The 26934-nt window shown below is 35.1% G+C and overlaps 1 protein-coding gene across 1 annotated transcript; it reads right to left on the reverse strand.

Moving 5' to 3' along the window:
- On the reverse strand, positions 1 to 25087 carry LOC131948427 (uncharacterized). The gene is made up of 9 exons (XM_059310033.1): positions 25055 to 25087; positions 19210 to 20417; positions 17917 to 18047; positions 16684 to 16762; positions 16074 to 16178; positions 15205 to 15374; positions 3471 to 3570; positions 510 to 615; positions 1 to 178 (listed from the first exon to the last, which is right to left on the reverse strand). Exons 2-9 carry the CDS (start codon positions 20404 to 20406, stop codon positions 27 to 29), a joined length of 2040 nt encoding a protein of 679 aa, XP_059166016.1. The 5' UTR covers positions 20407 to 20417; positions 25055 to 25087; the 3' UTR covers positions 1 to 26.
- Positions 25088 to 26934: the final 1847 nt, after the last annotated feature.

The raw sequence follows: 26934 nt of genomic DNA on the forward strand, positions 1-26934 counted from the left end.
CTCAGCAATTTTTCTTAGAGGTTAGTCTAGTTTTTCTCCTCCAACAAATGAGATCTCCCCGCCTTCTGTATAGCGTCCATTACTCTCCTTAACAACAAAGCGTCAATACTGGTTTTGTTCTTTACAGCAGAAAACGATGTAAACATTGGGGGTTCCCTCAGGTGAATGAAATGGAAAGCTGAAAGAAAACTAATTGTCTTAGACATTCGGTAAGTTTTACCATTAAAAAAAAACAACCCTTCACATATTCAAAATTAGTGGAAGTAAGCCTAGAGATAATTTTTTTAAAGACTGGATATTGCCAAATTATAAGAAATATTTTTGAGATAATTTATTTGAGATATCAACGTATTAGTGAATATTTAAGAGGTACTTCTGTCTTTTAGTCGGTGATGTTTGGTTGTGTATATGTACAATGCTTGCAGTGAATTTACTTTTAATTAACAATCACAAGAACGCTCAATTAATGGATAAGTATACATGTTAAAATACAAAAGAAAATTAACTACCGTTTGTTTCTTCAATGTTAAATCTGGATGTAGGTCTAGGATCCTGGAAGCGCCTGCGGTAGTTGTCGTGCCAGGTTGGGTGGCAGATTCTGTGGTAGCAAATGACCTGAAGTGAAAATAAGAATTTCATCTTATGTATAAAAATTATCTTAGAATTAGAATGTAGGTTTTTGTTAAGTGTTGGATGTACCATACTTACTATTAACACTATATATATATATATATATATATATATATATATATATATATATATATATATATATATATATATATGTGTATATTATTATATAACACTTTACATAACTGCGTGGACGGTCAATTATGGAAAGTATATTAACTTTAATATATTTGTTAGTTGTACATTCTATTACATATTATCAAACATATCTTCAATTTCCATCATTGAGAGCCTAGGCTATTATTTCTAATCAAATTAGCAGATAGCTTAGGAAGATCTTACCAAACTCTATTTTTTAAAGTTTTAATGCATTTTTCATTCGCTATTGTGTGTGATTTGTAAATATAATGAAAACAAAAATCCTTAAAATTTTTATTTTTTATGTGAAACAAAATTATTCGACTTTTAGACATTTGTTATACTAAGATTTAAAATATTGACGTTAAACTTCGTCCTGTAGCTTGTGATCTCTAAAAATAAGTGGCCCTCCCAAAATATCAAATTTTTCGACGAAATCATTTGACCGTAAACGAAACAGAATTTAGCCTCGACATTCTACTGATCATACGATTGCTAGTAATGTTTAAACTTATCTCCATCTCTATTAATTGGTAATTTTATACGATATTCAACGAACATTTATTGACATTCAAGATCTAGCACTTTGCCAAATTTTAGCTCAATCGGAAGGAAATCTTGAAGTGAGTTAAAAAAATTAAGATTCCAAGATTTAATGAATCTACTATTGAATATATAGTAATTTTTACATATAAAATTAAACTTCAAACGGCTAATCAAAGATTTACTTTCAGTTATTTAATTATAAGTTTGCTGAATTCATATTTGTTAACCTTATCTCATAATTTCAATTAAACTGCACTATTTTAATTTATCTTCTGAATAAACTATGAAGAGATGATAATAATATATTTGACCAAGTGCAGGTGACAAAGTGCAGTAGCAGCATGTGCGGCCTTCTTTGTTAGGTCTTTTGCGACCCCTTCCACGCGACACCCAAATACGACAGAGGCGTGTACAACCACCTGTCTGTAGGTATTTGCCACTGGCTTAGGAAATCCCGCCTCTAGGCGAAGGACACTTTATTTGGTACCGATACACCCACCTGATATAAAGAAAATTTTCAACACTTTATTCCTTCTTGAATAATCAGAGTTCAGATAATAACGTGTATCTCAACAGACCACCACTACCACAGGTCCATACACTATATCACTCCGTCTCTGCATCTACAAACACTTGTCTCTGTATTCAATCAATTTCTGTATCTCTCTTCATTCCAGCGCCCGATCGTTCCATCTTCGTTACTTAACTAACATTTTCTGTCTATCACATTTTTGTCTTGCTCTCACTACCCAAAAGTATCGCCGCTTAAATACACATCCAGACACACCCAGCTGTACATCCGGTGTTGTCAATAATGTCAATTAATTTTAAACTATTCTATTTCGGTGCCACCTATTGCATACTCTCTATTAATAGCTTGTCTTAAAGTTTACAAGTCAAATTATTTTTAGTAACACCAGCTACGTCACAACAGTTTCATAATAACTATAAATAACTCAGTTCAGTTCTGGCCTTGACCTTGTCCTTGTAAACAACCAAATACGTTGTTTGTAACTACACTAGTTAAATATACAAATAAAAAAAAGTTTAAGATTTCAATCGCGATAAAAAAACGAAATTGATCGAAATTAAGTCATAAAATCTATTTTTCAAAACAATATAAATTGTCACAAATAATTGAATTACAATGAATAACTTTAACTTACTAGTTAAAAAAATAGAATAATAATGATTCTACGACAGTTAATAAACAGCCAAATCAATCTCCGATATGATAGGAATACTTTTAAGAAAATAATTTATAGTTCAGTTGTAAAAATATTATAATAGTTTAGGTTATTACAAAATAAAATGGAAAATACATTCCATTTTGAAGGGAGTTCATTGACATGTGTAAGTTCTATAACAAAAAATATCAGCAATGCTAAAATTCTATAACTGAATGACCAGGCTTTTATTATCAGTCATATCAGCTTATTACTTTAGTAAGGTCACATCTGCTAAATTTATTTTCTACTTTTTAGTGCATTTTTTCTTTGGGGTCGTCCATAAATGACGTCACACTCTTAGGGGGGAAGGAGGGTCCGTAATTTTGTGACGGTGTGTGATGAGGGGGAGTACGACGTCACAGTTTTGCATTATAAAAGAGCAATGCTAGAAATCGAATTTTAGACGTTATTTCGCGCTTTAGAAAACTGTTTTAATAAATTGTAATATGAATTGATTAAAATGCTCTATTTTGATACGGTTCAGACAAGGTTTTGGAAAAAATATCGATGTTATACAAAAAAAATTCTACTGCAATTTTGAGGGCGGGGGGGGGGGGGCTGTAGGCTGAGGTGTGACGTCATGTTAGGGGGGTCTGGCTTTTTGTGACGATGTGTGATGGAGGGGAGGGGGAGGGGGGGGGGTAAAAATCGTAAAAAAAAAACGTGACGTCATTTATGGATGACCCCTTTCGTTAGTGATTTTTAAAATTTGTGAATAAAATAAAAGCCATTTAAAAAAAAATATTAGCTAATTTTTTTGGCAGATTAATAAAATGATGAGGTGTGACAATTCAACAAAAGTATAGAGAGAATAATCCAAAGTATATCAGCCGATTCGATGGGATTCGTGATTTAATTTTTTTTTAGAGTGATTAGACCTATTTTATCCCAAAGTATCAACTTGTAAAACAGCTACCGTTTAGATTTTACCTGTAGCTTTGGGTCAATGTAGGCCATTTCCGGGTTCCTCTCATAAAGCTTGTAAAACATCAGCACTGAGTTCAAGGCCCACCTGTCGTCACGGTAGTACCTGTACAAAAAGTCATTGCAATAAACACGGAATATCTAAATTGGGATCAGTGTTTCTTCCAGACTTTTTCTCCGGGAGGGGGGGGGGGGCGGTCAACATTTTCCGGGGGGGGGGGGGCGGACCCTAGTAAAAGTATATGTTTGCTATATAAATTCCATCTCGTTCGGGGGGCGGTAGACTTTCTTCGGGGGGGGGGGGGAGCCCCCCCCCTTCCCCTAAGAGATGCCTGGAATAATCTCTGATTGGGATTGCGTAATACTTTATAATATTTCCATAAGAAAATGTTTTTAAGACACATTTATCAAGCTAAACCAAGGCGTTTTCATTAATACTGAATCAAGTGTAACTAAGACTTAAATAAAGTGAGAGTGATTTCCCCTAAAATATCTCTAATTTCCTTAGATATCGGGATATTACATTCTTTGTGGCTTTTTTTTTTACTTTCTCGTATATACGAAGTATAGAGAAAGTCTTGTAATCGTGCAAAAAAAAAAATCGAGATTTTTACAAATCTTGACGTTTTACACCTCACTGATACGGAAAAGCATAATTTTGCAATCTTGTCCGTATATCTGTGTGTCTGTCTGTGTGTGTCTGTCTGTCTGTGTGTAAACACGATAACTTGAGTACCGTTACAGCTAGGTTGATGAAATTTCATATATAAGTATTTTATCAAAATCGTAGATCCGTATCAACTTTTGAGCGATTTCCGATAACCGGAAGTGGTACTTTTTCTACTTTGAATTTTTCAAAAGCCTATAACTTGAGTACTATTTCAGATAGATAAATGAAATTTCAAAAGTAAGTACAAGATCTACTTTTCTACCTTCTGTCAAATTTTAAGTTATTTCCGTTGAACGGAAGTACCAATTTACGTTATTTCCCATTTCTCAAGAAAAAAAAACGCATGTAAATTTATAAAGTACTAATAATAATGCGCACTACTATGCACATTTTGTTTTGGCGTTCGCTTGGTGCGCGATTCTTTTTTCTATGAGATTCTATTCTATTTTTAAAAGTTTATGTAATTAAAAATCATGTCTATATTCCAAGTTATATAAGAATATTCGAGAAAGTTTTGTGGAGATCACTCCCGGTTTATTTTTAATCAATTTTTAAATACTTGAATATTAAACAATAAAATAGCGTAAAAAATTGCGCACAAAATGAACACCAAACATTGTGTGTAAAAGTAGTGAACATTTAGTACTTAATAAAGTAAAACTTGATTATCTTTCAAAAGTTAATTAATCATGTAATTTAGTAGCATTTTGTCAGGATACATTGTCTACGAGTCTAGACCTATGTAAAAAGTTTATAAAAATAGGTCTGATAAAGTGTTGGAAATTTTGCTCGCAATTTTGCAACCATGCCGGACGATAGATAGATAAATCATGGTAAAAATAAATATTTAAGCCTTTATTGAGAAATCGGGAATAGCGTAAAATAGTAATATAGTTTTTCCAGTACTAACAATTTGATAGAAAACAGAAACTAGAAAATTAGCTCTTTGAATTATACGTAAAATTTCGTCTACCTATCTTGTAGACTTTTGAGAAACCTAAGTAGTATATTAGGTCCCTTTTGGAGCGAAGGCGCAGGCGCAGGCGCACCCAGGATGCGCAAAGGATATATAGGAAAATACTCGGATGCGCAGGGGGATGCGCAGGCGCAGCCTGGGACAACGAGATATAGTAAAATACTCGGGATGGGGATGGGGAGCCTGGGACAACGAGATATAGTAAAATACTCCAGGCGCAGGCGCAGGCGCAGCAGCCTGGGACAATGAGATATAGTAAAATACTCCGGATGGGGATGCGGATGGGGATGGGGATGGGGATGCGGATGGGGATGGGGAGGATGCGCAGGGATGCGGATGGGGAGTAGGTCAGTAGGTCAGTAGGTCACCGGTGGTGACCTTGTGACGTAATCACCGCAGGTGACCTAGTTACGTAATTTTAATGAGTTTTTTAATTAGTTTTAATGAGTTTTTTAAATTTTAATTAATTTTTGACCTAGTTACGTAATTTTAATGAGTTTTTAATTAGTTTTAATGAGTTTTTTAAATTTTAATTAATTTTTGACCTAGTTACGTAATTTTAATGAGTTTTTAATTAGTTTGATTTTAATTACTTTGTTTATATTGTGTAATTTTTTATTAACGAGTTACGTAATTTGATTTTAATTTTTTTTTTAAATTATTTTTATTTTGTTTTTTTAAATTTTAATTAATTTTAGTTTGATTTAATTGATTTGATTTTAATTTATTAAATTTTAAATTTTTATTGAGTAGTTACGTAATTGGATTTTAATTTTTTAAATTTTTAAATTTTTTTAAATTTTTAAATTTTGTAATTTTAATTATTTGTTAGTTTAATTATTATTAACTTATTTTAATTAGTTTAATTATTATTAACGAGTTACGTAATTGGAGTTTAATTTTTTAAATTTTTAAATTTTTTAAACTATTATTTTTTAATTTTAAATTTTATATTTGTTTATTTGTTTACTTGTTGGTTTGTTTATTTGATTGTATGTATGTTTTATAGTAAACGGAGAGTAATGACGGGGGTTGAGGGGAGGGGTGTGCTAGCATGTACTAGAACAGTCTTTGTATAACATCCATTAACCAGCCGTTCAACACGTGTTACATAGCGATCCGCGATCCTTTGTTCTTGTCAACCACCGTACAAGGGCCAAGTTAATATTGATCGCACCCACTGACCATCAGTATGATGGTCCACCTAATTAAATTTGGTCATGCATCGCGGATTTATGTGGGTTCGCGAAGCGAACACTGCAGGGGTTATGGTAATTAAGGCGAGCCATTAAGCGCGTCTCCACGTTAACTGTGGTAACAGATGTTACGTATCGATTCACCAGCAAAGTTTTTAATATCGGTCACACCCACTGGACCATCAAGGCTTTATTTTAAGTCCACCTCGTGCACGTTTGTTTACATTTTAAAAGACGTGTCGCGTGTCTTCTCTATTTCATTATGGTACCACACTTAGGCTGAGCAAACGGCTAACTATACATACACACACACTTACACACATACACACTAAATTAGAACAAAACTCTTTTTATATTTTATTTGTTTATTAACGTTTTTCCAATTCATCAAAGGCTTTTAAAATTTCATCCTGTAAACTTAATAGGCGCTCAAAGCAGACGCGACTCATACTAACACCAGAATTTGTAGGAAAATTAAGATCGGTTCCATCTATAAGCTCTCTAAGATTTAAAGTGTTTTTGTTCATGAATTGGCTAACAATCGCCAATTTAAATCCGGTGTGATTCAGCGTTCGTATTTCCGTCACTTTATTGTTACTCCTGGCCACAAGTATCCAATCTTCATTAGACATCTTGAAATAATCTAACGAGTTTACTCCCCCTATCGTAAGTACATGTAAAGACGGATGTCCTATAGATCTGTAATGAATTAGGCCTTTTTGACTATGACTTGTTGCCCAGGTGTTGAAATGTTAAGCTTTTTTGAGATACGCACACACACACACACACACACACATACACACATGTACACACACACACACACACACATACACACACACATACACACACGTACACACGTACACACACACACACACACACACATACACACACACATACACACACGTACACACGTACACACACACGTACACACGTACACACACATACACACACACGTACACACGTACACACACACACACACACAAGCACGTGCGCGCGCGAAATTCATACTAGGTCGGTAAAGGCGGAGAGAACTTATAGGTATACATTATCATGGCGACAACAAAAGCGACCCTTATTTTATTTACATGAAAGCGTGTTTTCCAAAAAGTGTCACCAGGCCATTGTCATTTTCGCAGCGGGGTTTATTTTAAGTGTACCCCGTGCACGGTTGTTTACATTTTAAAAGAAGTATCACGTGTCTTCCCCATAGGTCTTCCCTAATAGAGAAACGAGAGGAAAGACAACTGTTCTAAAATTAGAACAGCCTTGTCTACAGACACGAGTATCGTCCCTTGTGAAAAAATTCGCGTCAGAATCCTTAAATAAACAGTCAATTTCTTTAACAAGTTAAAAAATAATTTAGGAAGACAAGGGTTAACAACATTAGACGCCACCGTTTTTGTTTCCTGTGACGACAAGGCACAATACACTTTTTTATTTTATGTCTCAAGTAGAGGGGTGGGAAATTTTTTCTTTGTAAGTGTGTTGTAAACAATGGGTAGAGGAAGCGATTACTAGGTAAGAGCGGAGAGAACGTGACGTACATCGCGATATTTGAAAACATGGCGATGTTTAACCTCAACCAAAAAAGGCAATGAACCTAGAAGAAAGACGAATATATATCTTAGTCTTGCAGCAGATTACCTTCCCATGTTCGCTTTAGTATTACAGTTTTCATCAAACTTCTTTTTGACTTTAACTTCTTTAATTTTTAAGAAAGTTTACTTATACATAATACATTACGTCTAATGACAATTTTTTTATTTTTACCACTCAATGTATTTTGTTTTTCTATATCTTACATTGTCATCTTAATTTTTGATCACCTTAGTAAAAATTTGCTTAAGATTATAAAAGTCAAGTTTTAAAAAACAACAACGTTATAGTACGTCGTGTCAAATGACACACCGTTTAAAATGTCTACATTCAAAGTTCACCAAAATAATGACGTAAAAACTAAATATGATATGACGTTAGCATACATATCATTCAATCTAATCACTCTAAAGTACAAATCAATAATTTTTATTGATTAAGGGGCTGGATGAGTTATTTTTATCACTATTCACCCTTCCCCTTCCCTTTGTCCGCAACCCCTTTCCCCTTCTCCCATCCCTAACCTCAATACTAACCGTACCACTACCCATTCTATTCCATTAAAGAGACAAAGGATGTATGACAATCCCACAGACAAATATTTATTCCACTAATATAACAACTCCTAGACACTAATCCAACAGACTGGGATATGTAACTTGTAGACACCACTCCGTAATGAATACCACATGCACCCTACCCACATCGACAACTTTGTCCCCCGCCCTCGCCCCATCCCTAAACAACCGATAGATAAACACACCGTACGTCTAACCACACTATTACTTGGACAGACAAAGTAACAGACAAACATTTATCTGTATTCAACTAATGTTACAAGTGACAACGTTCCCATCCAACTCCGAAACATCCATGGCCGAATTTCGAAACCAGCCTCGTTGAAAACTCCCCTGACCCTAGTTTAACTTTGCCTCACCAATTCCAAAACAGTCCTGTACCAAACATGAATGTACCAATTTTGTTGAAAACAAAGACCGTCCCACTCTAGTGTAAACTCTACCCCGACCAACTCCGAAACAGGGAAGGTCCACGTTTGAAACCTGCCTCGGTGAAAACAAAATCCTTCCCACTCTAGTATAGACTCGACCCCTAACACTTCCAAAACATCCCTGTACCTACTTTGAAACACGCCTCTGTGAAACCCAAACTCCCCCGACGCTAGTTTAAACTCTACCCCATCAGTTCCAAAACATGCCTGTAACAACTTTGAAACCTGCCTCGGTGAAAACTTCACCGACCCTAGTATGAACACGGTACCAACCCCTTCCAAAACATCCATGTACCAACTTTGTAACCTGCCTCGGTGAAAACTTCACCGACTCTAGTATGAACTCTACACCTACCGATTCCAAAACATGCATGTTCCGAGTTCAAAACCAACCTTCACCGACACTAGTATGAACTCGGCTACCAACAATTCTTAAACATGCATATACCAACTTTGTAACCTGCCTCGGTGAAAACTTCACCGACCCTAGTATGGACTCTACACCTACCGATTCCAAAACATGCATGTTCCGAGTTCAAAACCATCCTTCACCGACCCTAGTATGAACTCGGCTACCAACGATTCCTAAACATGCATGTATCAACTTTGCAACCTGCCTCAGTGTTAACAAAACTCCACGACCCTAGTTTGAACTCGACTGCCAACAATTCCTAAACATGCATGTCCCAACTTTGTAACCTACCTAGGTGAGAACTTCACCGACCTAGTATGAACTCTACCCCTGTCCATTCCTAAACATGCATGTACCAACTCTGAAACCTACATCGGTGAAAACTTCACCGAGCCTAGTATAAACTCTACACCTATCGATTCCAAAACATGCATGTACCAACTTTGTAACCTGCCTCGGTGAAAACTTCACCGACTCTAGTATGAAATCGACACCTATCGATTCCAAAACATGCATGTTCCGAGTTCAAAACCAACCTTCACTGACACTAGCATGAACTCGGCTACCAACAATTCCTAAACACGCATGTACCAACTTTGCAACCTGCCTCGGTGTTAACAAAACTCCCTGACCCTAGTATGAACTCTACCCCTGTCCATTCCTAAACATGCATGTACCAGCTTTGTAACCTGCCTCGGTGAAAACTTCACCGACCTTAGTATGGACTCTACACCTAGCGATTCCAAAACATGGATGTACCAACTTCGAAAGCACTCTCGGTGAAAACTTCACCGACCCTAGTATGAACACGGCCCCTAACAATTCCAATGATGCATGTACGAACTTTGAAACCACCCTCGGTGTAACCAAAACACATCCGTCCCTAGTGTAAACTCTACCGCATCCAACTCCTAAACATGCATGATCCGAGTTCAAAACCCAACCTTCACCGACACTAGTATGAACTCGGTTACCAACAATTCTAAAACATGCATGTATCAACATCACTCTGTGTTAACAAAACTCCCCCGACCCTACTATAGACTGGACCCCTAACAATTCTAAAACATACATGGACTAGCCTCGAACCCTGGCTCGGTGAAAACTGTCCCAACCAACTCCAAACCTTCCCTGCGCACCCGAATAAAAATAACTCATCCAGCCCCTTAATCAATAAAAATTATTGATTTGTACTTTAGAGTGATTAGATTGAATGATATGTATGCTAACGTCATATCATATTTAGTTTTTACGTCATTATTTTGGTGAACTTTGAATGTAGACATTTTAAACGGTGTGTCATTTGACACGACGTACTATAACGTTGTTGTTTTTTAAAACTTGACTTTTATAATCTTAAGCAAATTTTTACTAAGGTGATCAAAAATTAAGATGACAATGTAAGATATAGAAAAACAAAATACATTGAGTGGTAAAAATAAAAAAAATTGTCATTAGACGTAATGTATTATGTATAAGTAAACTTTCTTAAAAATTAAAGAAGTTCAAGTCAAAAAGAAGTTTGATGAAAACTGTAATACTAAAGCGAACATGGGAAGGTAATCTGCTGCAAGACTAAGATATATATTCGTCTTTCTTCTAGGTTCATTGCCTTTTTTGGTTGAGGTTAAACATCGCCATGTTTTCAAATATCGCGATGTACGTCACGTTCTCTCCGCTCTTACCTAGTAATCGCTTCCTCTACCCATTGTTTACAACACACTTACAAAGAAAAAATTTCCCACCCCTCTACTTGAGACATAAAATAAAAAAGTGTATTGTGCCTTGTCGTCACAGGAAACAAAAACGGTGGCGTCTAATGTTGTTAACCCTTGTCTTCCTAAATTATTTTTTAACTTGTTAAAGAAATTGACTGTTTATTTAAGGATTCTGACGCGAATTTTTTCACAAGGGACGATACTCGTGTCTGTAGACAAGGCTGTTCTAATTTTAGAACAGTTGTCTTTCCTCTCGTTTCTCTATTAGGGAAGACCTATGGGGAAGACACGTGATACTTCTTTTAAAATGTAAACAACCGTGCACGGGGTACACTTAAAATAAACCCCGCTGCGAAAATGACAATGGCCTGGTGACACTTTTTGGAAAACACGCTTTCATGTAAATAAAATAAGGGTCGCTTTTGTTGTCGCCATGATAATGTATACCTATAAGTTCTCTCCGCCTTTACCGACCTAGAATGAATTTCGCGCGCGCACGTGCTTGTGTGTGTGTGTGTGTGTACGTGTGTACGTGTGTGTGTATGTGTGTGTACGTGTGTACGTGTGTGTGTACGTGTGTACGTGTGTGTATGTGTGTGTGTATGTGTGTGTGTGTGTGTGTGTGTGTACGTGTGTACGTGTGTGTATGTGTGTGTGTATGTGTGTGTGTGTGTGTGTACGTGTGTGTATGTGTGTGTGTATGTGTGTGTGTGTGTGTGTACGTGTGTACATGTGTGTATGTGTGTGTGTGTGTGTGTGTGTGTGCGTATCTCAAAAAAGCTTAACATGTCAACACCTGGGCAACAAGTCATAGTCAAAAAGGCCTAAATCATTACAGATCTATAGGACATCCGTCTTTACATGTACTTACGATAGGGGGAGTAAACTCGTTAGATTATTTCAAGATGTCTAATGAAGATTGGATACTTGTGGCCAGGAGTAACAATAAAGTGACGGAAATACGAACGCTGAATCACACCGGATTTAAATTGGCGATTGTTAGCCAATTCATGAACAAAAACACTTTAAATCTTAGAGAGCTTATAGATGGAACCGATCTTAATTTTCCTACAAATTCTGGTGTTAGTATGAGTCGCGTCTGCTTTGAGCGCCTATTAAGTTTACAGGATGAAATTTTAAAAGCCTTTGATGAATTGGAAAAACGTTAATAAACAAATAAAATATAAAAAGAGTTTTGTTCTAATTTAGTGTGTATGTGTGTAAGTGTGTGTGTATGTATAGTTAGCCGGTTGCTCAGCCTAAGTGTGGTACCATAATGAAATAGAGAAGACACGCGACACGTCTTTTAAAATGTAAACAAACGTGCACGAGGTGGACTTAAAATAAAGCCTTGATGGTCCAGTGGGTGTGACCGATATTAAAAACTTTGCTGGTGAATCAATACGTAACATCTGTTACCACAGTTAACGTGGAGACGCGCTTAATGGCTCGCCTTAATTACCATAACCCCTGCAGTGTTCGCTACGCGAACCCACATAAATCCGCGATGCATGACCAAATTTAATTAGGTGGACCATCATACTGATGGTCAGTGGGTGCGATCAATATTAACTTGGCCCTTGTACGGTGGTTGACAAGAACAAAGGATCGCGGATCGCTATGTAACACGTGTTGAACGGCTGGTTAATGGATGTTATACAAAGACTGTTCTAGTACATGCTAGCACACCCCTCCCCTCAACCCCCGTCATTACTCTCCGTTTACTATAAAACATACATACAATCAAATAAACAAACCAACAAGTAAACAAATAAACAAATATAAAATTTAAAATTAAAAAATAATAATTTAAAAAATTTAAAAATTTAAAAAATTAAACTCCAATTACGTAACTCGTTAATAATAATTAAACTAATTAAAATAAGTTAATAATAATTAAACTAATTAAAATAATTAAAATTACAAAATTTAAAAATTTAAAAAAATTTAAAAATTTAAAAAATTAAAATCCAATCACGTAACTACTCAATAAAAATTTAAAATTTAATAAATTAAAATCAAATCAATTAAATCAAACTAAAATTAATTAAAATTTAAAAAAACAAAATAAAAATAATTTTAAAAAAAAATTAAAATCAAATTACGTAACTCGTTAATAAAAAATTACACAATATAAACAAAGTAATTAAAATCAAACTAATTAAAAACTCATTAAAATTACGTAACTAGGTCAAAAATTAATTAAAATTTAAAAAACTCATTAAAACTAATTAAAAACTCATTAAAATTACGTAACTAGGTCAAAAATTAATTAAAATTTAAAAAACTCATTAAAACTAATTAAAAAACTCATTAAAATTACGTAACTAGGTCACCTGCGGTGATTACGTCACAAGGTCACCACCGGTGACCTACTGACCTACTGACCTACTCCCCATCCGCATCCCTGCGCATCCTCCCCATCCCCATCCGCATCCCCATCCCCATCGCCATCCGCATCCCCATCCGGAGTATTTTACTATATCTCATTGTCCCAGGCTGCTGCGCCTGCGCCTGCGCCTGGAGTATTTTACTATATCTCGTTGTCCCAGGCTCCCCATCCCCATCCCGAGTATTTTACTATATCTCGTTGTCCCAGGCTGCGCCTGCGCATCCCCCTGCGCATCCGAGTATTTTCCTATATATCCTTTGCGCATCCTGGGTGCGCCTGCGCCTGCGCCTTCGCTCCAAAAGGGACCTAATATACTACTTAGGTTTCTCAAAAGTCAACAAGATAGGTAGACGAAATTTTACGTATAATTCAAAGAGCTAATTTTCTAGTTTCTGTTTTCTATCAAATTGTTAGTACTGGAAAAACTATATTACTATTTTACGCTATTCCCGATTTCTCAATAAAGGCTTAAATATTTATTTTTACCATGATTTATCTATCTATCGTCCGGCATGGTTGCAAAATTGCGAGCAAAATTTCCAACACTTTATCAGACCTATTTTTATAAACTTTTTACATAGGTCTAGACTCGTAGACAATGTATCCTGACAAAATGCTACTAAATTACATGATTAATTAACTTTTGAAAGATAATCAAGTTTTACTTTATTAAGTACTAAATGTTCACTACTTTTACACACAATGTTTGGTGTTCATTTTGTGCGCAATTTTTTACGCTATTTTATTGTTTAATATTCAAGTATTTAAAAATTGATTAAAAATAAACCGGGAGTGATCTCCACAAAACTTTCTCGAATATTCTTATATAACTTGGAATATAGACATGATTTTTAATTACATAAACTTTTAAAAATAGAATAGAATCTCATAGAAAAAAGAATCGCGCACCAAGCGAACGCCAAAACAAAATGTGCATAGTAGTGCGCATTATTATTAGTACTTTATAAATTTACATGCGTTTTTTTTTCTTGAGAAATGGGAAATAACGTAAATTGGTACTTCCGTTCAACGGAAATAACTTAAAATTTGACAGAAGGTAGAAAAGTAGATCTTGTACTTACTTTTGAAATTTCATTTATCTATCTGAAATAGTACTCAAGTTATAGGCTTTTGAAAAATTCAAAGTAGAAAAAGTACCACTTCCGGTTATCGGAAATCGCTCAAAAGTTGATACGGATCTACGATTTTGATAAAATACTTATATATGAAATTTCATCAACCTAGCTGTAACGGTACTCAAGTTATCGTGTTTACACACAGACAGACAGACACACACAGACAGACACACAGATATACGGACAAGATTGCAAAATTATGTTTTTCCGTATCAGTGAGGTGTAAAACGTCAAGATTTGTAAAAATCTCGATTTTTTTTTTTGCACGATTACAAGACTTTCTCTATACTTCGTATATACGAGAAAGTAAAAACCTAAAGTAGAATTAGTGGCACTTCCTGTTACCGGAAATAGCTAAAACTCAACTACATATAAAATTATAATGATTATATATGAAATTTCGTCAACCTAGCTGTAGCGTTACTCAAGTTATCGTGTTCAGGACAGACAGATACACACACACACACACATACAGACACAAATATACAAATAAATTTTGATTTCGATTTTTCGCACGATTAAAATACTTTCTCGGTATAAAGTAAAAATAGCACTTGAAAGGTAAATGCTTTTGCTTTATGTTGTTTCCTTTTTATGTGCAATTTGTATCCGTATACACTACATATCATACTTACCAGAAAGACTCTAGAACTTTCAACAAGAATGGAGCTCCAGCCCTTGCCACCAACAAACCGTTGCTGATTGCTCGAGGCCAGGATGGATAATCCGTCCACTCGTAGCACAAGACCGTTGGGTACCTTCTCTGGCTCACAGAAAGTGGTTTCACCCAAATCACGTCTTTGTCCTAAACAGAATCGCATAAATTTACACTAAAACTTATAAATTTAACAGTTTATTCAACACTATATTCAGAGGTTATACATAAGTCATTATAACGACCATCAAGTACTTACACATGAAATACCAAAAAGACCAAATTACATATATTGAAATAACACCATGAGAAAAACACGAAAGGCAGGAGATGTTCAATAAATGAATCGTAGGGGTGGGTTAGCGCATATCGCTGAATCATAAGGACGCCAAGAGAAAAACCTGTTACACAAACTCATGTTGTTATTCTTTGATGAATCACAAGCAACTAAATAAAGGCGGCATTCACAGGCTGAAATGTGTTACATACATAAAATACCAAATTAAAACATAATTTACTACTCTCAGGTGTAATTTTGGTTATCAGACAAAAACTTAAGGGAGACATGTATTTAAAAACTCTCGTTAGTACATTAAGAAAATCTGAGAAAGATACCCTAAACAAAAGTTAATTTATGTGTAAGCAATAGACGCCTTTAAAAATTGAATTCTTATATATATATATATATATATATATATATATATATATATATATATATATATATATATATATATATATATATATATATATATAAATATATATATATATATATTACAAAGCTACATCTATACCATACATGTAAGATTTTAAAAAGCGAAATTAAATGAAGGTAACTACATAAAGACTCACATTATAAGTGCCTCCATATTTGAACAGAATGAGAACTCTGAGAAGATCCGTCCTGTGGGCCATCACATTCACATCTTGCTGGAAGATGTTTCGAAGCTGGTCTATCTACATAAACAGGATTTTAAGAAAAAAAAATGTAAAAATGTAAAGGTAAACCAGAAGTTTAGCGATGGGAGTACGTGTCCTCATGCTAGAAGACATCACAATGCTGGTTTACCTACTTCAACAGGAGTTTTGAAAAGTAGTTAAACTTAAACGTAAACCGCCTATAATGTTTGCGAACGGCATGATAAAAGCGGTAGAGCGCTATACTGATGACCCAAAAGTCTCGAGTTCGCATGCGGTTCCAAGTCTGTAGAACGTCTTTGAATTCATTCAACTTTTAATAGATATCTAACTTGTGTCAGAAATATTTAAGGCGGCCGAGAAAAGTGCTCAATACACCTTTATTTCATATGCCGAGTTCAATAAACATATGAGCTCTACTTCGTCTTCCCAATGGATCGCAAGATCTAAAGATGATTCAATACGTGTTTAAGTATAATGTTGATATTAACACTCTGGTTTATTAAATATCACTAGAAGCTAAAAACATACATTAACAGCTTACGTAAACAAATGTGGCATTCTCGTGCATCAACTTCTCCCACCAGTAACCTGACGGCCTTGTATCCCCATGTACATACACTCTGGACAATACAAGAGAAATGAAATTATCTTCTAAAATAAGAACATTGGTTAATTTTATTAAAAAAATAGAGTAAAAATGTACCAACTAAAATCAATTTTGAACTCATTAAAGGAAGATACGATACTGTGTACCAACCTCTTAAACAAATATGTTCATGCATATCAACCTCTCAAATATGTTTATGTCTACCAACCTTTAAAATATGTTTATTTCTACCAACCTCTCAAATATGATTATGTCTACCAACCTCTCAAATATGTTTATGTCTACCAACCTCTTATACAAATATGTTTATGTCTATCAACCTTTAAAATATGTTTATTTCTACCAACCTCTCAAAAATGTTTATGTCTACCAAACTCTTAAATATGTTTATGTCTACCAACCTCTCAAATATGTTTATGTCTACCAACCTCTCAAATATGTTTATGTCTACCAACCTCTTATACAAATATGTTTATGTCTATCAACCTTTAAAATATGTTTATTTCTACCAACCTCTCAAAAATGTTTATGTCTACCAACCTCTCAAATATGTTTATTTCTACCAACCTCTCAAATATGTTTATGTCTACCAACCTCTCAAATATGTTTATGTCTCCAACCTCTCAAATATGTTTATGTCTACCAACATCTCAAATATGTTTATGTCTACCAACCTTTAAAATATGTTTATTTCTACCAACCTCTCAAATATGTTTATGTCTACCAACCTCTCAAATATGTTTATGTCTACCAACCTTTAAAATATGTTTATTTCTACCAACCTCTCAAATATGTTTATGTCTACCAACCTCTCAAATATGTTTATGTCTACCAACCTCTTATACAAATATGTTTATGTCTACCAACCTTTAAAATATGTTTATGTCTACCAACCTCTTATACAAATACGTTTATGTCTACCAACCTCTCAAATATGTTTATGTCTACCAACCTCTCAAATATGTTTATGTCTACCAACCTCTCAAATATGTTTATTTCTACCAACCTCTCTAATATGTTTATGTCTACCAACCTCTCAAATATGTTTATGTCTCCAACCTCTCAAATATGTTTATGTCTACCAACCTCTCAAATATGTTTATGTCTACCAACCTCTCAAATATGCTTATGTCTACCAACCTCTCAAATATGTTTATGTCTACCAACCTCTCAAATCCACCAACATAAAGAGCAGAGATGACACAGATGTAACTTTCAAATGACCAGACGACTGGGCTGCCAGGGTTAGGGTTCAGGAAGATCACGTGGTTTATGGGTGGAACCAAATCAGCTGGATCCTGGCGAAATGATAAAAGAAAGATAAATACTTTATCTATCTATCTATCAATACAAAAATCAATGTACGTTTGTCTGTGTGTCTTTTTGTCTGTCTTTTATGTATTACTACACCTCTCATCACATCGCCGTGTAACTTGTGGAAGTCGTTGTGAATATTTCTGGGGGGGGGGGGGGGGTTCTGCGAAGAAAAAAATTCAAATTCGGAGGCTGTCGCCAAGGTAGGGCGAGATTTGTTTTCTCTATATACGATATATACCAATAAAAGTCGATTTTGGTTTGCCACCGTTCATCCGATAGGCATGAGAATTGGGGGGAGGGGGGTTTATTAGAACACTACCTGGAAGGGTTCTGCAAAAAATATTTTTTTTAAATTTCGCAAGGGCGGCGCAACGGTAGGGTGCGATTTTTCTCTATTTACAGTATGTAAAAATAAAAGTCGATTTTGGTTTGACACTATTCATCCGTTTGACATCAAACTTTGGTGAGTTCATTAGAACACTCAGGGGAAGGGTTCTGTAAAAAAGTCATTTTTAATTTCGTAAGGGCGGCGCCACGGTAGAGTGCGTTTTCTCTCTATATACGGTATATAAAAATAAAGTCGAATGCAGTATCACACCATTCATCCGATCGATATTGAACTTTGGGGAGTTTATTAGAATACTTTAGGCAAAGGTTCTGTGGAGGCCCAACGGGATGGTGGTATTTTTCTCTATCTACGGTATATAAAAATAATAGACGATTGCGTTTCGACACAGTGTCGATGCCAGGGGCCGTACGTGGCGCCTTTGCGGTAATGTAATCGAGGGGGAGGGGCGCTCCTGAGAGCGTCCCTCTACGTCCCTGACACATAAGCGGTCACCGAAGTGTGTTCTTCCTCATTATTTCGGTGAGTGATTAATGTACCTTCAAGGATTTCATGCGGTGGTGTAGGTAAACCCGTGTCCCGATATTTATGATCCAAGCACAGACATTGTTTACATTTAAATAACTCACTTTTAGAAAACAAGGTCACGCGTCTAAGAATAAAGGACTGACAACGCTTGGATTAGACCCTTCTTATATACGAGAAAAATGTCCAGTTGAGGAAGGATACAACGGGCGCTAGGTTGATAGTGCTGTCTATTTTCTCTAAACTATTTATTTAAAAAAGATATATCTTACCTTGCTTTGCTTGACCTGTAGACCCTCACTTCGCCCATAGTACAACCATCTGAGTACGGCGTTAAACTGGGATGTGTTGTTGAGGATATGTTCTGGAAACACATTACTGGGCAGGACTACACACGGCGAGTACTGTGTTGTATCAGGATCCCGACTGTCGAACTCTTTAGGTGTGTGGCATTTATTGGGATCCTTGAGAACTTTATGTCTAAACACATCAAGGTCTTCTTTTGTTCTAGCTTCCTCTTGGTTGATCAAAAGAATTATTCCTTCACTAGATACATTCCCAGGTTTTGAGTACATGACGAATTTCTTAGTTTTCCAGTCTTCTGGTACGTACGTCAACACAGCTCTTTCACCAAAATAAAAACCTCCCCCTCTACTTGAGTTTATTTGTTCTAACGCAAACTCCACTGCGTCCATCGTGTTACATCTTATAACCCTGTCAATTTTCTTCAAATCCAAGTTAAACACCGATTGTCTTAGTTCGAAAAACCACGAGTAATAATAATATCCACCCCCTCCTGGCAAATGATTGTAATAAAACACCAATCTCAACGGATTCAGGACACGCACTATACTCAATATACCTAACAAGTCTTCAAATTTGACGTCTTTATTTTCACACCAGACATAATGAACAGTTGAAGGTAAATCACCTGGTATTTCTTGCCTTGAAGTTCTAGAACTGTATAAATCTCTGAACATTCTTGGTTCTTCTACTGCACTTAATCTTGCATGTTTAAATTCTGATTGTACGTTTTCTTTATTTGTTGACGCTTTAAGTATCTTATCAACCTCATGATTGATCACACTTTCTTCACACTGTCTTAGTTTTGGCATTTCATTTTCGCATGTCTGCAATTTCACTTTATTGTTTTCATATTCACTATTTAGTTTAGAATTGTTTTCTCTGCATGCTTTGAATCTGGATACAATAATCTGGTGCATAGACAAATTATATTTGCATTCGGCATACGTGTTTAATGAACGTTCATGTTTGTCAAAGAGTTGTACTACCGAATCGTTTAGTATTGATACAAAATTGCTGTACTCTTTTAAACTTAGGATGACATCCTTTTCAGACGAGACATCCCTGTGACTGTAATATCCCGGATAGTATGATACAAATAAAAACGTCATTGCAGCTAGGATGCCTAGAATTATTACGGTGGTTGCATTTCTTGATTGTTGCATTCTCGTGAGAACTAACAGATTAAAAAAAAAACACATTCAAGACGTTAACAATGTGCACTATTTAAAATTAAAATACATATAACAATTACAATAAGAAGTTTATAAATGCCCTAAAACTATAAGTGAAATAAAGCTACTTTTCTTAATTAAAAGCATTGGTCGCACAAGAAATATTTTACACTTTTCTTTCCAATACGTTAAACCATTTTTATTATGCCAATAATTTTGTTTTAATTTTCTGCATTTTAGTCATTACGTTTTTTTTTTAAAAAAAGTACTTGATATGTACTTGATTTTTAAAAGTAGGCTTAATAGAATATTATTTCTTTATGTATTATTTGCTTTTGAATTTCGTTCTTTCTTAACGTCTTTGTTCTACAATTCAAAAGTAGTATATTAGCTCACTTTTGGGTATTATGGGTGAGGCGGAGGCGGAGCAAAGGTTATATGGTAAAATACTCACCCGCCTGGGTGAGGCGGAGGTAAAATGATATATAGTAAAATACTCACCCACCTGGGTGAGTGGGTGAGCCGGAGGTACAACGACATATAGTAAAATACTCATCCACCTGGGTGAAGGTGGGTGAGGGTGGGTGAGGCGGAGGTACAATGAGATATAGTAAAATACTCACCAACCTGGGTGAGGTGGGTGAGCGGGTGGGGGAGGGTGGGTGAGGCGGAGTAGGTCAGTAGGTCAGTAAGTCAGGTGAGGGGGTGACCTTGTGACGTAATCACCACAGGTGATCTTGTGAAGCAATCACCATCGGTGACCTAGTTACAAGGTCACCACAGGCGACCTAGTTACGTAATCACCATTATTTTTTAATTTTATAAGTTTTTAATTAGATTGTTTGTTTGTTTTTAATTAGTTTGATTTTTTTAATTTAAATTTAATTTTGTAATTTTTATTAACTAGTTACGTAATTTGATTATTTGTTTGAATTTAATTAGTTTTTAAATTTTTAAATTTTAATTTTTTAAATTTAAATTTTATTTTTAATTAGATTAGTTATTATTTTTTAAATTTGATTTTTTTATTTGTTTGATTTTAATTAATCTGATAATTTGTTTGATTTTAATTAATTTGATAATTTGTTTGATTTTAAATAATTTGATTATTTGTTTGATTTTTATTAGATTAATCATTATTTTTTAATTAATTGGATTTTTTAATTATTATTTTTTAAATTTTCAAATTTTTTAAATTTTCAAATTTTTTAAATTTTATTTTTAAATTTAAATTTTAAATTTTTTGTTTATTTGTTGTTTATTTGATTGGTTTAATTCATTTTATTAGTTTGTATGTTGTTGCTTAAAATAACCGACTAACGCTAACGTGTACACAAATAGGTTTTTCTTTGTGTAGGTTCCAACAACCATTAACGACATCTGATAGTCATTAACGCAAATTCAAAGAATTTTCCCCCACCAGCGCGCGCTGCCCGTTTTTGACAGGTACCGAGCGGATATTAATGGCTTTTCTCGGGCGGTTTGATAGCCGACCATGTTTATAGCCAACAGGTGAATTCACTTAGTGCTTTGGTACTTACTTTTTATAGCCGTAGAATGTCTTTGTTGGGTAAACTAAGTGCTTCTCCGCCAAGCATTTGCGTTTATTTGAAGACCACCCGGCGAGTACGAGACAGGCTGGCGCCACACTTAACGGATGCTTTAGGGCTTTTTCATTACCTTGTTTTTAGGTTTTTGATCGAGTATTCTACTCCTTTTTGCGTTACACGTATACACAAACACACACACACTAAAATTAGAACAAAGCTCTTCTTATATTTTATTTATTTATTTATTAACGTTGTTCCAAGTCATGAAAGGCTTTTAAAATATCATTCCTGTAAACTTAACAAGCGTTCAATACATACTCGATTATAGTAACATGGGTGAGGTGGGTGAGCAGGTGGGTGAAGGGAGAGCAGGTGGGTGAAAGGGGAGCAGGTGGGTGAAGGGGGAGCAGGAGTAGGAGTAAAGGATATACAGTAAAAGACGCCACCACCTGGGTGAGGTGGGTCAGGAGGTGGATGTTAATTTTAATTTTAATTTTTTTTTCATCATCTGTTAACTTCAAGGTTCTATAACTCTATATATTTAAATACATCTTTTGATTCAACCGAGTTTTGCTTTCCCTAACGTAAGTACATGTAAATGGGGTTTCCTATACTAGGTCAGTAAAGGCGGAGAGAACTCATAGGTATACATTATCATGGTGACAACAAAAGCAACCCTTATTTTATTTACATGAAAGAGTGTTTTCCAAAAATATGTGTCACCATTCCCTTGTCATTTTTGCATCTGGGTTTATTTTAAGTGCACCCCGTGCGCTCTTGTTTACATTTAAAAATACGTGTCGCGTGTCGTCCCCACGTGTCTTCCCTAATAGAGAAACGAGAGGAAAGACAACTGTTCTAAAATTAGAACAACCTTGTTTACAGTCACGAGTGACGTCTCTTGTGACATTATGGGGGACTACCTGATGCAAGCAGAATGCCGTACCATTTGACGGGATCAGTCGTAGTTTAACACAATGCGACGAGTGTTGATTTACAGGTGCAACAGTTATTAACGAGCAACTTTGTTTTGGGATTTTTAAATTAAAGAAGTGTTTTCTCTTATGTAGAACTGATTTACGCTTAATAGTGAAATTGCTTATGCGTCATGTTTTGAAAAATTTCCTATTATGTACATATTTTTTGTATGAATAATCTTAAAATAATTAATAGTAATTACTAGACTACCCGTCATCACTTGGATAACTGTGGGTTTCGGGGGTCATCCATAAAAAAACATCACGTCTGTCACTTATCGTCACAAAAAAACCAGACCCCACATTAAAAAAGATGTTTTTTATCTTTTAAAAACACAGAAAACACCGATTTCGGACTATCCCTTCATATACTGACGACACAGGTGACCTACTCAACTCTACTTCACCTGCCCAGTGTCCCGCCAACTCTCAGACAACATGTTATTATCGTTTAAAAAAAACTATTCCAGCCGAGCATGTCTCTGACCACACTATCCCTTCATTCTTAACACAAAGAAACAGATGAACTCTACTTCACCTGCCCTGTATCCCGCCAAGTTCAGTTAGGCAACTTTATCATTCACATCTAAAAATAAAAAAAAAATGAAATTTTTTTTTTAGCTTTGACGTGCCACCCGCATGAAAGCCGATTACACTAACAACTTAGCTATTTAACCCGTGACGTCGCTGATGTTTTTTTATACTATAGTTTAATACGTTGAGTCTCCTTATGCAACTTGATATACGCGCATAGATCTAGATCTAAGTCTAGTAGTAGTAGCTTTCAAATTAAATTTTATCTTAAATTAGCCAAACAAAGATTTATATAAATTAGTGAAGGTTTGAACTTATCTAGATCTAGATAGAATTATCTAGATATAGATTCTACGACTCGTTTAGCATGTTTATATAAAGTGAAAACCCGCCATTTTGCTCGTGGTAAACATAGCCTAAATAGTCGGAAGTCATGCGTCCGGTCCGGACGCCATTGTTGTTAGCATTGTTGTTAGCATTGTTGTTAGCAACCGACCACGCCACCAATAAAGCGAGAAATCCTACTATATCTAGCTCTAAAACCTAGAAGATAGATAAATCCGATGTATTCTCGAGTTAGATGGTCATTAAAGCTAAACAAAGATTTATATAAAATAAGGCCTGAAATAGATTCTAGATGTAGAATTTGCATTAAGTGTAGATCTAGAATTTACGTAAAGTCTAGTGACCTAGATCTAGATCTAAAGTCTAGATTTCATAACAACATGTTCTTCCTGCGACAGCTGATCTGTAGATCTAGAGAAATTTATCGTGAAACTAAATAAAAAAGACAGTTGAAAATTGATTTTAAGTGTTGGAACGTAATAAATACAGCAAACGGACGTGATGTTAAAGTTATAGCCGACAGAAAATTAGCTTTAGAACGCGTTAAACTTTGGAATGGGAACACAATTTCGATAGACGCCGCCATTTTATTGTACTAAAAAGTAAACAAAATAAGTCACTGTTCCGTCGAGTCTAGTAGTTTTTCTAATCTTTTAAAATAAATGTGGTTAATCTACCTATAAATAAATCAATAAATTAATTAACGGCTTTAAATTAGTTTGTAACTAACAGTGTGTTTAAGAAGGAACAATATTATTATTATTTGGATATAATCTTTAAATATTCTACAGAATTAGTATTTATTTTGTTGTGTATGCTCTTAAAGTATTCTTTAGAAAAGACATTGTTCTATAAGCACCGATTAAGTGTAGTATATTATGTTTCATGCTTTCTTTATTGTAAAAATTTTTAATCATTAGAGAAAATTCGAAAATACTTTGAAAAATTTGGATTTTTGACCATTGTTGAATGTTACAATTATATACATATATATATATATATATATATATATATATATATATATATATATATATATATATATATATATATATATATATATATATGAGTCCTACATTTTTGTGACAAAAGTTAGTATTGTTATACAAAGAAAATGGTCCAGAAATGGTGTTACACGGAGCAAATAGCTAGTAGTTTAAACGAATTTTAAAAATAAATGTCTGAACCTAAATATTAGTTTTACATATAGTAAACACATTAGTTATGTTCCCTTACCTGCATAACGCCTAAGAATTAAACGAGCACCAACACGTAACAAAATGTAGCTGAGACACGTGGGAACCAACGTGATACTCGCCTAAACAGCAAAATATCACGTAACGTCAATATATTTAGTCCGTATGATCGTGATGACGCCATTGTTAATAACAGGGATACCGTTAGTTTTCGCTGGTCGATTTATCCAATGATAAAAGAGATCTTTGTTTTGTTTTTTAAACAAAGGAATTGGTTACAATCAGCCGGGTGTGCGCTGGCGCTGGTGATGGTGGTGGGGGGGGGGGGGGGAGGGGTGACTCTAGAGAGTGTTCTTCAAATAGAGACTAGCTTTGTCGTAATTATTTTAAACACACGTATGTGTTAGCAGGGAATACATTTTATAAAATGTATTTTAAAAGAGTTGACAAAAAAAAATCGCGAATGGTAATGAAACGATTGAAATACGCTTAAATTATAGAAGACGTGGGAGATTTATAAATGAACGTGTAGTATATATGGTGCATGTTTGAGATACTTCATTCGAATATTGTGCAATTGTTGTTTGAAATGCATAGGACTTCTGGTGTCCAAAACCACACACGCACATACAAACACTCATACGCTCGCACATACGCACACAAAAATACTTGATTGAATTTTATAGGATTTCTCGTTTCCTAAATCAATACTAACAAAAATACGTGTATTTTTTGTTTTTTTGCCCAGGACTTCTCGTGTCCCAAAAGCACAAACACACAGAGACACAGACACACAAACATACACACAGGTGTTACTTGAAATACCCAGGACTTATCGTGCCTTAAAACCACAGATACACACACGCACAAACACACAAACATACACATAGGTGTAAAACCAATAAAACTGATGTACACATGTCACTAGAGCATTTATTAGAACATTAACTGTTAATAAAATACAAGAAAAAAAATTGAACCCTGCTATTAATCGACAATGCAAATAAAAACAACAAAAAACAACACACTATTTTAAACCTTGTAGATCAGGATAAAACGTGTTTGTGAATAGGGTAATATTACGTGCGGGTGTGATTGTGGTTGTGAAGGGGGGGGGGGAAGGGGTAGGGTACGGATGAAGGATAGAGTAAGAGCTACTTAACACATATAATTTGACTTTTAGGTGGGCTGTGTAAAAGGGGGATAACCGCTTCAGAAAGGTAAAGAAACTAAACAAAAAAAATGTTTAAAGATCTAGCCTCAGGTGGAATTTGGCGAATTAAACAGGGATTAGATTAGACAAATATATGTTCAGTTCAGAAAAACTGCACGCAAAAGACCAGGATAAGAAAATACGTGTGGTTGTGCACCACAATATACGATGACTTTACCACATTATTTTCATCGTCATTTTTCAATCGTGCCCAAGTCACATGGGTAGATGAAGTAGAGTTCAACTGCGTCAGAGACCTCGGGATATAAAGGTCTCCCAGCCGCCTTTGCTTTCCTAAAGTAAGTTAGGCACCCATCAGAGCTGGGTGGACTCAGGGACTTTCCGCTGATTTGAACCCGGATTCGAACTCGAGACTTTCGAATTAGCAGTCTAACTCTCTATCACTAGGCCACGCCGTACCATTTTACCTCTTTATCCTGTTTATAAAAAGTGGGAAGTCAATGGTGGATATTTATGCTTGATTATGTGCACGAGAAAATGGCTTAAAAAATAAAACAACTTTACGACAGAAGCTTTAAAGCACTTATTATGGGCAAAACAATAAATAAACGTTCTACAATTTTTTTTTTAATTAGCAAATCAATACCACACATCAGGGCAATGATTTAATTTCTGTTTATTCTTTTCACGAAACGACACCATAACATATTAACATGTTAACTCAGACCGTTTTTTGCTGAGATGTA

This window comes from Physella acuta, unplaced genomic scaffold (assembly GCF_028476545.2).
Source record: "Physella acuta isolate Inbredline_101_S28 unplaced genomic scaffold, ASM2847654v3 ptg000645l, whole genome shotgun sequence".
In the NCBI taxonomy this organism is placed as follows: domain Eukaryota; kingdom Metazoa; phylum Mollusca; class Gastropoda; family Physidae; genus Physella; species Physella acuta.

Excerpts from the sequence above, each read along its gene's own strand:
- LOC131948427 (XM_059310033.1), bottom strand. The coding sequence starts at position 20,406 with ATGCAACAATCAAGAAATGCAACCACCGTAATAATTCTAGGCATCCTA. Across the intron at positions 18,048-19,209 it reads TACAGGTCAAGCAAAGCAAG|GATCCAGCTGATTTGGTTCC; the intron begins GTAAGATATATC and ends TCATTTCGCCAG. Across the intron at positions 16,179-16,683 it reads AGAATGCCACATTTGTTTAC|ATAGACCAGCTTCGAAACAT; the intron begins GTAAGCTGTTAA and ends CTGTTTATGTAG.